Source organism: Sebastes fasciatus, chromosome 17 (genome assembly GCF_043250625.1).
Source record: "Sebastes fasciatus isolate fSebFas1 chromosome 17, fSebFas1.pri, whole genome shotgun sequence".
NCBI lineage: Eukaryota > Metazoa > Chordata > Actinopteri > Perciformes > Sebastidae > Sebastes > Sebastes fasciatus.
In genome coordinates, this window is record NC_133811.1 from 18,857,887 (window position 1) to 18,872,507 (window position 14,621).

The 14,621-nt window shown below is 40.5% G+C and overlaps 1 protein-coding gene across 3 annotated transcripts in view; it reads left to right on the plus strand.

The window, feature by feature from the left end:
• atxn1a (ataxin 1a) overlaps positions 1-11,006 on the plus strand; it is a 114,070-nt gene extending 103,064 nt beyond the window's left edge. For all 3 annotated transcript variants that reach the window (XM_074613184.1, XM_074613185.1, XM_074613187.1), the window contains one exon: positions 3,033-11,006. In XM_074613184.1, coding sequence (XP_074469285.1) covers positions 3,033-3,602 — 570 coding nt within the window. In that variant the 3' untranslated portion in view covers positions 3,603-11,006. The remainder of the gene's footprint in view (positions 1-3,032) is intronic.
• The last annotated feature ends 3,615 nt before the right edge of the window (positions 11,007-14,621 follow it).

The following is a 14,621-nucleotide window of genomic DNA, read 5'->3' on the forward strand; positions in this document are numbered from 1 at the left end:
GCAACTCTTTCCAACCCCCCTGGTCAGCTGGCACACTCTGTTGTGATTGGTCAACCTCCGCTCTAACTAGCTTTGTTTGACGGCGTGCCAAACGAGCCGCTACGCAGGTATTATGCAAATGTGTTACTTGATGACATCACCACGTTACGGAAGAAAATGAGCAGTGTTTCTTTGGGGGAGACAAACTCCCTTTTGGCGTGGACTTTAGGCTTTGTAACTTTGCAGACCTTTTACATGCACAGAAAAAACTATATAACACACTAAAGGAAAGGGAAAAAAGTACAAAAGCATAATAGGTCCTCTTTAACTATGGAGCTAGGGCCAGGAGTCAACTAGCTTAGCTTAGCATAAACAGCAGAGCTACTAGCACCTCTAAAGCTCATTAATTAACGTTTAATCTAGTTTGTTCAATGCGTAGGCTACACAAATTGAATCCCTGAAGTACATTTTTCTGTGTACAGATTAGTGATATAACATGTTAATTATTAAAACTTAAGAACTTAAACTTACAAAAACTTAAAGAGAAAGTGCTATCTCCATTGTTAAAGCACAGACATGAGATTGGTATCGATCTTCTCGTCTAACTCTCGGCAAGAAAGTGAAACTATTCCTTTTAAGCTTGTTCTTGATGTGATTTTACATAATAACGGTTTATGACATCATTATGACTAGTGCTAAAAGCTCAGTGGAACAATAGATAATTAACTGATTTGATTAATTGTTTAGCTCCTCTATAAAGCGCTTTACTGTTACTTTTACTTTACTGGTGTATTTTTTATGAGTTCGGTGCATAGCTGAGCTATTCAGCCCTAGTTGTTGCCTGCACGAGTGTGAAAGACGACGTTTGACAAGATCTAAGAAGGCTTTTATGCATACTCTCGGCCGGTGATATTAATGTTGAATGACAGGTGTTGAGCTGCTCCCTTATTAATGACTCTATTATGGTGAATCTCAAAGGACTCGGCTATTCTCTTTGTAATTAAGTCCAATGTACCAGGATGGCAGTCATGTAACAACATGCTCTGATTTAGAGAAGTTCAAAGTGTTGGGATCTACTCATCAAGTATTCAGTAAAGCCAGGAACATGAACGCACTGATACGGTACCGCATTTCTACTGCTACATGTAATACTGTAGTACTCTGAGAGGTTCGATAGGTCACGAAGAACTTTTATCAATTCAATCTCTCAGTAATCTAACATCTCGTACTACGCCGCGATTTATCTTTCTATTTTCTGTCTCTGGTTCTCCCCAACTCCTTCAAATACACACATACACTCAATCACTCACTCACACACACACATGCATCCTCCACACTGTCTTAGAGGGTGTGCGTTAAAGCCAGTTAATCTATTTCATCTGTCCACGCTGTGACTCGTCCACCCACACAGCACATCTCTAACCATCTCTCCCGCCCCCGGCTGCTCTTTGATACTGTACCCCACAAAAGCTGACAATCTTTCAAACACTTATCTTTCTCTCTCTTGCACTCCATCAGTGGCTCTCCTTACTTTTTTTTTTTTCTTCCTGAGAGGTGGTAGCTAGCAGCTTTGAGTCCAAACACTCAGAGGACTTCTTACTCTGAGAAGTCGAAAATTATATAATACAGGAGGGAAAATATTGCCTGTCGTTTGCTTTGAGAGGGTGTTTGATACATCTTCTTACACTCGCATCGTTCTTGACATCGTTCTCTTTCACACTCACTTCCTCACTCCTCTTCTTGTCCGTCCCTCCCTCCCTCTCTAAACTCGCCTTTTCATCTTCATCTCAGTAACTTCCTCCTCTCCCACCTTCTCATTCTCTCCACTATGTTTAAGATCTCCCCTCACTTCATCTTCTTTCTCCTCAGGTTTATTTTCTCCCTCGCTCCACCCATCACGTCTCAAAGCCTTCCTCTGCTTCTATCTGTCATTCTGTCATACATACAAATGATAACACAGACCTAATCTCCGAAAGCTCTTAAACATAAATATGTTCCATCCTCTTCAATGATTTTGTGTAATGGACCAAAAGGCTTGAAATATGTTGCCCCTTTGGTCACTAAGACATTTCCTCCTAGTGAATGTTTCTGTTTCTTTTCTACCAACAATATCCAGCTGTGCCTCTAACAAACCAATCACAGTTATTACATAATCGTCTTGCTGATTTTAAGGACAGCATGTCACAATGGTTCTTTCATTCAGCTAAATTTAGACTGAACTAAAGTCCTTGTAGTTTTCGACAAGCAGCCAACTCTCTGTTCTCGTTTGTAACAAAACAGAAATGTGATGAGAGTTGGTGGATTGTTATCAGTGAGGCACCCCCGGGTCTGAAAAGTGAAGCCAATGCTGAAATGCCTTAAACTTGTATTCTTTCTAATAGCCAGCAGGGGGCGACTCCTTTGGTTGCAAAAGAAGTCAGATTGTGTAGAAGTCTATTAGAAAATAACCCTACTTCTCACTTGATTTATCACCTCAGTAAACATTGTAAACATGAGTTTATGATCTCAATCGCTAGTTTCAAGTCTTCTTCAATACAGCATGATGTTCATTTGGTAAATTATGGTTCCATTTAGAGTCAAATAGACCGTAAAGCAGGGGATAGTTTAGGACGTGGCTACCTTGTGATTGACAGGTCGCTACCACGGTGTTGTCCAGTCTGGGAGTTGTCCCTGTTTTCAGGCCCTATTTTAATGATCTATAGCACAAAAGTCTAAAGTGCATGGTGCAAGTGCATTTAGGGCTTGTCCAACTTCACTAGTTAAACGGTGCATAATCTGTAACCAATAATCATAAACCAATAGGTGAAGTCACAGTGACTACGTCCACTTCTTATATACAGTACAGCCTATGATTGTTACTGTTAATTAAATCTGATCAAACCACACCCACACAGTCCTGATGGAGGCTTTTAAGTCATTTAGTCATAACTATTCAGTGTTATGGGAAAATACTATGGATTTGAAACCAATTTAGGGGCTTTAAAGCACAGAAAATGTTTTATATTGAAATGTCTCTGTGTTTAATTGTCTTTCCACCGTTACCTCTCCTCCAGGTGAGTGTGGAAGTCTTGGTGGAGTACCCCTTCTTCGTCTTCGGCCAAGGCTGGTCTTCATGCTGCCCAGACCGGACCACCCAGCTCCTGGAGTTGCCTTGCACCAAGCTCTCTGTGGGTGATGTTTGTATTTCACTCACCCTCAAGAACCTGAAGAACGGATCCCTGAAGAAGACTCAGCCCCTGGAGCTGGCTGCCTCCGGCTACGGGCACCTCAAACCTCCCAGAGCCGTCTCAGACGCTCCCCAAAATTGCGGCGGAGGAGGCTCCAGGCACAGCGAGAGGGAGAACGGCATCGGCCAGCGAGGGAGGGGTGCAAGTGGGAACGGGAGTGGAGGGGGCGCCAATGTGGAAAACGGGGATCTCACGTTTTCTAAATGTCAGGTCGCCAGCATCGCAGAAGCTGGCGCCACTAAGCCATCAGGAGGCAGGAAGCGGAGATGGTCCGCCCCCGAAGGTCGGAAAGTGGAAAAATTCGAGGAGGAGCCGCCCTTGACCCTGCCCAAACCTTCCTTCCTCCCTCACGAGGTGAAAGTCAGCATCGAGGGAAGGTCAAATATTGGGAAGTGAAGGCTAGCAGGACTGTTCAATAACCATCGGGATTTGGAAAAAAACCCATAAAAGGATTCTACAAAAAAAAACATGAATGCCCACATTAATGTTTCATTTGTCTTGGTTTTAAAGTTTTCCGTTTTTATTTTTCTATCTTGAATACTGTACTGTAGAGGTAAATTCACCCTACATGGTATCACCTTACATTAAGTCCATGTAGCTAACAACACATTTTTTTTTTTTTATAGATGGATTTGATATCACGCAAGCGACCGGTGCCGTTTTGGTGGTTTTCATGAGATGACTTATGGTGAGGGATTTGCGAGGCTGTGTGGCACACGGGAGCAACGCTTGATGGCTCGTCTTGGCTGGCTACACATTACACATTATGTAAATTACTAATTGAATTAGCTCACAGTTTGACAGTGATTTCACTCCCTGGGCACTGCTAGTGAGGCAGCCCGGGTGAAAACACCACCTCTCGCCGCGCCAGTGGTTTTACATTGGGAGTGATTTAATGTCAGCTGAACCTGAGCATCATGATTTTTTAAATTTTTTTAAATCAGATTGAGAGTTGGAAAAGCACCACGTCTTGAGTATGAACAGCCTGTTCTCATTCCCAGGGCATCAAATACTGAGGCTTTGTCACGGCGGTGATACCGCCCCATGAGGCACCCTTTAGCACCGGTATGAAATGCATCGGGCGTTCCATTAACTACAATATAAACTCATCCGCGGCAAACAGTAAACGCTCAGAGAAAGTACGCTGGGAGTGTAGTGACGTAGTTTAAAGAGCGAAAAGACACACTTGAGGTGGATGGGTCCAACAAACACAAGGCTTTCATCCAGGACAGCGCTGTTTGTTTCTTGTGCGTCACGTTACAATCAGCTGTTTGTTCGTGTCCCGTGTTCACAACTTTCAGTAACTAAGTGGTTTAGTTGCCTAAACCTAAAGTGACGCCAAGGGGGCGTGACAAAGCGTCAGTACGTGACGAGTTGGGATGAGAACGTGTTGGTATAAATGTACCGTGTTGTTCATCAGCGTGTGCCAGGCCTGACCAGTGACGTCATCAGGTGGTGCCAGTGTGCCACACAAAAGAGAGGGAACAACACTTTCGTCTGTTCAGTGTGATGACAGTGGAGTCTTTACTTTCATCTTGAGCATTTTTTTTTTCTCCCATAAACCCCTCGTCTTCTATCTCACCGGTTTTCAATGATTGTCAGAAACCGTAATCAGGGGTCATTATTTAGTCCTAGATTGAACCTAGGTGGGTCAATGTTAATGTATAAAATGTGAGATACCCTAACCTTATACATACAAGTGCAAAACACACTGGGTTGGCGAACTTCACTTCAAGAAAAATGTCAAGAGGAAGCCTGCATACAATCCTCATTGTTTTTTTGATGAATTACTTTATATATTTTTTTACGGAGAAAGGCTGTGTGTGAGAGGGAACCGAGAGAATCTGCACGTCAGTTCTGAGAGAGGGTCAGGATGTTTCAAAAGCACTTAACACACCTGTCACACTCACCATACAGCCGATTTGTTGTCTCTTTATTTACGCAGTACTGTATGTTTTTAGATTTTTTATTACTTAGACAAGGGTAGAAAGTAGCAACAGCACTTTGGAAAGGTGAAGCTTTTTGGAGAAGTGAAGGGCGTGGTTTGGTAGCGTGAGAGCGCATGTGCCATGGGATCACAAAGAAAGGGATGATCGTGACAGGTATTGCAGAGAAAAAAATAGTAGATGGTTAGAGAAACATTTATGGCGACAAAAGGAATTAGAAAGATGATGGTTTTCAGCATGTATACAGCCGTGCAAAAGTTAGGGGGAAAGTATTGGAATGTGTTTTGAAAAGTTTGGGATCTGGATTAACAGGCTTTTGAAATAATCCCAATGATGTTCAGACTGAGAGCATCGATTAGAAGCTCACGCCACAGAGTTTTGAAGGGTGTCATATATTTGTAATGTGTGTGCTTGAGTGTGCATGATGCCGGTCTGTGTCTGTCCATACACACACACACACACACACCTACGCTTACACAAACACAAAACAGTACAGACCATCCCTGAAACTCAATAATACGTACTGTATTTAGATGAATGCTTTGCGGTGCACACTGCAAAGACACTAGTTGACTGACATTGGATTAATGCACACTGCTAACAGTACAGTTGTAGAAAGCGCTCTGTGGTGTGTTCGTGTACGTGTGTGAGATCGTGTATGATCGTATGTATACTGTGTATAGGAAAAGGTGATACTCATTTGATATATAGAGAATGCTAAATGTCCAGTGTTTCCACTTGGAGTCGTACTTAATAGAATCTTTGCAATTTGCACATCAGGAGGAGGGAGGAGGGAGGAGGGAGGAGGGTGGAGAGGATGATTATTGAACCGCCCCTGTCCTGAAACGAGCCCTAGACCACGTGACACACTGGAGGAGACCAGGGTTGATTGTTCCTAAACAGGCACTTGTCACATTGTAGAGGGAAAAGCTTCTACATCGACGCAGTTAAGGTCAAATTACATTTGAGTTTCTACGAACATAAGACATTAGCTGTAAAACAGAATTTTAACATTGTGCCTGCCTACTGAATTTACTGACTTAAGATAAAGAGATGCCATTTGTAGTGTATCCCAAGGAAAATTTGTCCATTTTTTCCTGCTGTTGAAACCAGGGTGTAGGGACTAGGGTTCAGTTCTGAACACGGCCCCGTGCTTTCAGCCAGCTGACACCCTATTTTTACTGAGATGCAGCAGTTACCTCAACAGATATGCCTGCGTGGTTGACCTTAACGTTTAGCGCTTTGTTGAACATCCTCACCGGCTCTTTATTGCACATAAAAGCCCAAGTTTCTGTTCTTTTTCTGAGTTTGGTTTTTGAGGTGTAATGTAAGGTGTGTACCACATAGAGCTGCAACAATTTTTGTCACTTATTAAATTTATCGCCAACTATTTTGATAATCGATTAATCGGTTTGTGTAATTTTTTAAAAAAAAACTCAAAATTCTCTGATTCCAGCTTCTTAAAGGTGCTATTGATAACATTTAGCCACTAGATGTCACACTTTGTTAAAAGTGGGAACCATTCATTTTGGATCCGCCAAACTTTTTAAAATGATTATTTCACAATCCTAATAATATTTAATAATATACTTTTATTCTGCACCTTTCTTAAAGCTCTGTAGATGTTTTATTTCACAAATAAATAAATTGTTTACTTAAAAATATTATCAATAAGACATTTGAATGTGATTTTTTCTGGTTTCTTTACTTCTCTATGACAGTAAACTGAACATCTTTGAGTTGTGGACAAAACAAGACATTTGAGGACGTCATCTTGGGCTTCGGGAAACACTGATCAACATTTTTCACCATTTTCTTACATATTATAGACCAAACAACTAATCGATTAATTGAGAAAATAATTGACAATGAAAATAATCGTTGCAGCACTAGTACCACCCGATGATTCTTATACTGCATCTAAAAAGGTTTAGTCTGTAAATTTAACTGAAAAAACAAAATGAATGTATCGGTGATGGTAGACACATAGTCTGGTGTGGATTTAACGTGGTGCCATTCAACTTGGATGTTTCTCTCATGCTGCGTGTAACAATACAGTATGATTAGCGCAGTAGTGGCACAATAGTGTTGTTAAGGAGGTGGAGAAGACGTGGCTTCCTGCAGGCATGTCTATTGAGCTTTCTACTCAGCCTGGGTGGTGTTATACGGCAGAGATTTAGTTTTTAGTCGGTCGCCTCTAAGAAGTCGTATTTTCATCCCATTGATAATACAGGTTCAGCTGTGTGGGGCAACGAACGCTTCAGGTGGCGGGAGTTTACCAGGGTGATGATGGTGGCAGGATGGATGTGTGCTCAGATGGATGACGAATGGCTGAGTAGTTGGATGGTGATGGTGATGGTGATGGTGAGTGAATGAGTAGACCCATGATGAGATTTGAAAATGCTTTATTTTTGATAATAAGACAGGGTTTCTCAGATCAACGCCACAACAGTCGTACATACTCATTTCTTCCTTTTTTCCTATTGAAACAGCATCATCATAACTAGTAGAAATAGTAGAATGTGTGTGTGCAATCTGTGTGTTTGGCTGTATGTTTTGTAAATGTATGTACATGTCAGACACACTTTTTTTTTTTTCTCCAACCCCCCCTCCCAACAAAAGAAAAAAGCAGAACCACAACATCTAAACAGCCACTCAGGCCATCAAAACTTCTACTGTCAGTCAGGTTAAAACATTTTCAGCCGAAGCCTCGTGATGTTGCTTTGGTTACTTTAGAAAGCAATATAATATTCAGGCACTCTCCTCGTGTATGAGTGGACACACACACACACACACACACACACACACACACACACACACACACACACGGAGTCATTCCACTCAAATTCTCTGCAATAAACATTAATAATACAACAATAATAATAATATCGTCTCGCATTGCAACCAAAACAACTCCTCCTTTCCTCCCGGTAGAGAACATACTTGCCATATAGTGGAAAAATGCTTTTAGAAGCTAATATACCTGAACACAACAGCACTATAATTCTCCTCATCATAAAGTACATTTAAATCTTTTAAAAAAAAAAAATGCAGTTGCAACACCAGTTGCTAGTTTTTCAGGGAAGTGTCTCATATATGCAGTAAACTGACCCCCGAAACCTCCGCTGTCCCAGCTGGGCAGAGTCATAAACTCTGTTTGTCACGCTGCAGGTGAAAAGCACCTGAAGTAACCGGCAGACGTTTTGACTCCCGCCAAGGTCCGCCTCGTTGCCACGACTCCCGTAGTGACCTCGTTAACTTCGTTTCAGGTACCCAATCACAGCCAGCCAGCCTCACGCACCTCCTCCTGAGGCGAAGCAATCGATTTACCCTCAACAACCGTTAGCTACCTTCCAGCGTGGCCCGGGACATAGCAGGGCTGGCCTGGGCCGCCTGTTTCCCCCCCGCCCCCCTCCTATAACATCACCTTTTGATATTCGGCCTCCTTTTCACTACTAGCTTCTAAAGGTCATTGTGTTTATATACTTCAGTGGAAATGCATGCTTAATAATAGACTATGAAACAAAGCAATCTGAAATGAATGCAGGAGAGGGAACGGCACATCACAGCAAGGATTTTTCTTTCAGGGTTTGGTGTAGTTTTTTAATTTTGTTAAGATAATCCCAAGTTTTTATCCCCTTGAAATGTAACCACAATGTGCAATACTTACATTTTGTTTCCCGCACCCCCACCCCCAACCCCACCCATCGCTGTGCCAAGTGTATGTAGCATAGTCCTACTCCAGTGTCGCATCCTTGTTAATGGCTTGTGTATTTTACTGTCTGTTGATGTGTGCGTCACATCTGTAAAAGCAAGAGTCAGGATGTTTGTGAAGAGAAAACGGAGAGTTTGTCCGTACCTCTATTTCCCCTTTTGTCCTTGCGGCCTTCCTAAATTTGAGTGTGTGTGTGTGTGAGACGTGTGTGTGTGTGTGTGTGTGTGTGTGTGTGTGTGTGTGTGTCTGCACCATGTGTCGTGTGTGTACACCAAATGTGTTCTGAGCGTGTTAGGGTTTGAGTGTGTGACGCATGTGTGTGTAACGGAGTGTTTTCTCCTCTAATCGTCTGTGAGATCGTAAAACCCTGACCCTCGACGGTTCACGGTGAGACCCACGGAGAAAAAAAGAAACCTCATTGCTTAGTGGGGACCACTTTTTGTAAAAAAAATTAAAAAAGAAAAAAGAAAAAGATAAAAAAAAACTACAACCAACCAACAGAGATGCACATGTAAGTAGATGTAAAAGACTTGATAATGTTTCAGCACTTTCTAATCCTAGGACGGGCTTGGTCTAACCCCTCTGTCTCAGACCGATTCCTTCCCTAGGGGTGACATTCATTCAAAACAGACAGAGAGAATGAGAAAAAAGTGGGGATGAAAAAAAAGAGACATGGCTCAGTTTAAGTTTTTGCACATCACCTTGCCGTAACCTTGTGTTTATCTGTCTGTGCTCCATCTCGCTTGGCGCCCGGCGCGTTCTTGGGTCCAACGGGCCGAGGTGTTAGGTGGTTCCTTGGTTCTTTTCTACTAGGAAAACCTTTTCTCATGGAATGCATCCCTTCTTTTTGTCTGGGTTTGTTTGGAATCTTTTCCGCCCTGCGTCAACCGGGCCGTGCCGTTAATTTGGTTTTGTTTCGTTCACATTTTGAGATCTAATTTGGCCGACGTGTTTTGGCACGGCTCGGTTCGGTCACGTGGTGCGAAAACGGTGCGTGCAAACCTTCGCATTGTTTGCATTATCTTTGGTGCAGGAGCTTTTTTTCTGTGTTTTTCGGTCTCCGTGTAGCACTCAATATAATGTCAGGGGACTTAAAACTATGTAGAGAATGTGTCATTGTTGAGTTTTTATGACAAAGCTTCCTCGCTGGAGGAACACTGCTAATGTTTTTTTTTTTTTTTTTTTAATTGGCTTCTTGCACAATTTTACAAATAAAATGAATGTTGGTGTGTGAGCTTTGACTTTTCGATCAGAAAAAAAGGCATGTGTGCTCTTTGTTTCTTGATGTTTGTACTTTAATTTTGCAAAAAAAGGATGCGTTTTTGGCACTTTGTTGTGTTTTAAAAGTGAACAGAATTCGATCAGGATTCCTTCTTTTTTTTTTTTTTCCATTCTTTTTTTTTTTTTGTATGACGTCTCGTCAATGTCCATAGCGCTGGATAACCAACTCAGGCAGAAAGAAAAAAAAAAAACTTGTAGAGGCCCACTTAACAGTTTAGTTTCACCCCAATCAATTTACATAGTGGGCTGTTTCATATGGGTTATAAGATATGTAAATTTATTACATATAATTTGATATGATTAACAAATGTCATTATTGACAGTTAACTATGGATTATTATTATGATATTATGTGTATTATGCTGGAGATGGCTTGGATTACTCTTCAGTGTACTGAACGTCTCTGTGCGAGACGACAAACACTTCAGCAGGGGACAGGCTGTACGCTGTCGTGACCTCTGACCCTGCCCACTGCCACGGAGGGGGGGCGGAGCTTATCTGTCAGCTGTGGCTCAGTTGACTCCTCCCCCCTGTTCTTCTGAACACTCAGCCCTGAGGCTAGCAACCAGTCTGTCCAGATGTTTCTCTGCTAACCTGCGACACCAAGTACTGAACTGAAACTTCTTGGCCCGAAAGACGGTGTAGCAGAGAACCGGACATCGGCACAGACCTGCTCGGACAGTCTGGCCTGCAGGGGGGGGGGGAGCTTGCCGCAGCAGTTCCCAGCCAACTTGTTTGTACTATATTGTACTCACCAAGTCCCTGTGTCTCACCACCCCTTTCCTCTATAGCAATGGAGAAACCCTGTCGGTGTATGTATTTGACATCTGTACAAATGCACCTCTTTGAAAAAGAAAATGAAACCTTGACATATCTGGAATAAATGGGCAGTTTGTGTCTTTATTTGAGTTCTATCAAACAGACCTCCATACACCCTCACACAGCACCACAACCTACGCATAACACAAGCACTGCATTTAAAAAACCTCATCTCTCATGAGCTATAATATTTTTACTCCATTGGTTTGGCTCAGTGCTGAAATAGAGCAGAACATAAATAACCCCCTCTAGTGTACAATGGGCTGCATGACATCCTCACTATCTGGTTGCTGAGCTCACAGGAGTTCCATGTTGCACTTCATAATAGTCATATTTTTCCTGCTCTGGGTGTGTTCAACAGTTTTGCTTTACTGTGCACAAATCAAAGCAGAGGAAATAGAGAATATACTTTACTGTATTGTAAACTTTAAGCTATTGTTATTGTAAAGTACAGAGCAGTAAAATGTTATTTCAGATATAGGGAAACTTAAATCACAAGAGAAAACCAAATTTGGGTTAAAGAATGAATTACAACTTATGAATGAATTAGATATTTGTTGACTAAATGAATCTCCTGGTTTGGTTGATGACTACAATGGTCACTTGAGTGCAAGAAAACAGCATCTCTGTGTTTTATAACTCCAAAACATAGAGATTCTATCATTTCCTCGCTCCATTGTGCAGCACAGCAAACAAATTATATGAATTATGATGTCTGATCATCATTTTTCCGTACCGTGCTACTCTCCACTTCTTTCAACAAACAACACAAATAATGCAATAAAAAAAAACTAAAACTCATGTTCCACCCTCTAGATTGTAAATATGGCAACAAAAAAAAATACCATTGGATCATGCAATAATATGTATGTGTGTATCTGACGACCAGTTTAAATAGATAAAAAAAAGAACTAGCTTCATATTTCTTTTACAACAGGTACTCTTGTGCTACCAGAGAGGCTGAGCAAATATAATAAACTTTTATATAAGTGGAAACCAGCTAATTTGGTCACATATTAATGAATGTAACATTATTTAATTTGATCTATTGAGTGTGAACTAATCACATAAAGTCATAGTGACATAACTTAATGGTGAGCAACGGGAATTCATGATACATCCTCCATTCATTCATGTATTAAATCATCATGAGTCTTGCTTTAGCAGCATTACTTAAAGTAGGCCTAGCATTATATGATCTGTAGGGGTGGAAGTAATACATTAGCCTACATTTAGGCCCATTCTTGTCACTGTAATAAAGTCGCTTTCTGTAGCCTTCTTGTACCTTTTTTTGAGTAGCCTAGTCTATTTCTTAAAAATCGAAAATTTTACTTTTATCCAGTGGCGGCTGGTGGAAATTTTTCTTGGTAGAGCTGTGCCACATCCAATCAATTTCAGCAAACATACCGGTATGATTTAATGCAAAAAAAGTGAAGCTATCAAAAACACATTACTACTTTGCAGTTAAATAATTAATAATTATTTTATTCCAACAGGAAGAGTAAATAATGCTTTGAAAAACACAACAGTATAAAATGTACTCAGTGGTGGAATGTAACTAAGTACTTAAATACAATTTTAAGGTACTTCTACTTTACTTGAGTATTTCCATGTTCTGCTACTTTCTACTTCTACTCAACTACAGGGAAATATTAGACTTTTTACTCCACTACATTTATCTGACAACTTTAGTTACTTTACAGATTCGGATTATTAATACAAAATATAATCAACTAATAAATTATGTTATATTATGGAGTAATTATAGACTTACAATAAAAGTACTTCGTTAAAAGTTTTACCAAAGTACTTTTATTGTAAGCGAGTACCGTACGCCACTAAAACGTCTACAACGCCTACAAAGAGCCGTATAAAAGTAAAACAAAATTATTTATATTCTATTGTCATATTCTACCGAAATGGCCACTGTTGAACAATAAGATATTATAAATATAAAAAAAGCGTTTTCAGTCCAAAATGGCGGCAGCTGCTGTTGTCAAAAAAACACCGGAGTTTCCTCTCATTGCTTCTGTGCTCTCTGGTGACTCTCAGCAGCAGATGTGTGACCCAAATCAAACACACCCACACAAACAGGTGCATTCTGGGTCTGGCTAGCATGCTAAATGCTAAAATGCTCATGATGTGGATCATGGTGTTGTTGTTGGAGCAGATTGAGGAGGACTTCACTGTACACCAGACTCACAGGATGCCCTTCAGACAGGTGAGTACAACAACAACAACAACAAACTCACTGAACTCTCCAGATGAGAACATCAGCAATCTGCGTTGCCTAGTAACATGTGTGTGTGTGTGTGTGTGTGTGTGTGTGTGTGTGCCAGGAAAAAGTGCATCATCTCCTTTGCTTGATTGTGGCAGCAGCTGCTGTTGAGTTTATATTGTTAGTACAGTTCTGTGTTGTTGCTTTGCTCATGTTTTATTCTGCCGTTGATTCTATAAGAAATGCCCCAGCTATTTAAGTTATAATAATAATAATAATAATAAATGTATTTATATAGCACTTCTCAAAACAGATGTTACAAAGTGCTTCACAAGACAATAAAAGCAGATAAATAAAGTAAAAAATATGGTAACTGCTAAAACAGAACACTACAGAACATATCCATAATAATAGAAGTGGTAAAATGATAGGACAAGTTGATAAAACAAATATACAGTATATATACATAAATGTGTATAAATGTACACATGTGTCCAGGAACGGATGTATACATACATACATATATTTATACCCAGTCTTATACTTATAGGAATGCTATCCTAAAAAAAATGTGTTTTCAAAAGTGTTTTAAAAGTGGATCCAGAGTTAGATGATGGTATCTCTATAGGAAGTTCATTCCAGAGTTTGGGAGCCCTGACAGCAAAAGCCTGATCGCCTCTCGTCACAAAATTGGACCTGGGAACAGCAAGAAGTAGCTGATCAGATGATCTCAGACCACGTAGAGGCGTATAGGGTGTTAAGAGATCCATTATGTATTCTGGGGTCAGACCAAGTTGTGCTTTAAAAGTGAGTAATACAATTTTAAAATGTATTCTAAATTGTAGGGGAAGCCAGTGCAATGATGAGTTATGTGCTTGTCCGCCTCTGTGTCGAGAGACTTTTTATTTAATGTCGGTAATTTTTGTTTAATTGACTGATTTTTTTTTTGGTAATTCCAGTGACTATACATGGGGAGGAGGTTGATTTATTGATAATCAGTTATATGCACTTAGGCTGCAAGTGCTGTCTATAGAATAATATTATATAGTAATTATAGTTGGGCTGGGCAATATATCGATATTATATCGATACCGTGATATGAGTCTAGATATCGTTCTATTATCTGCTTTTATACCCACTTAGTCATTGTACCCACATTACTGTTAATAATACGCTGATGATACACTGACAAAGCGTCAGTATGTGACGAGTTGGGAAGGAATGGTCTTAACTCCAAGTTAGTTGTATTAGATCTATAGATAGAAACATTGTTTTGTATTGAGTTTTTAATACAGTTTCTCGCCCAGAAAAAAAAATCACACTGATCATTCTCTGATCATTTGGGTTCATTTCCACCATTCTTTTTGTATCTTCTTTGCAATAACAATGAAACTGAGTAAGTGCTGTTTTTTCAGTATGATTTTTAGAATTTAATT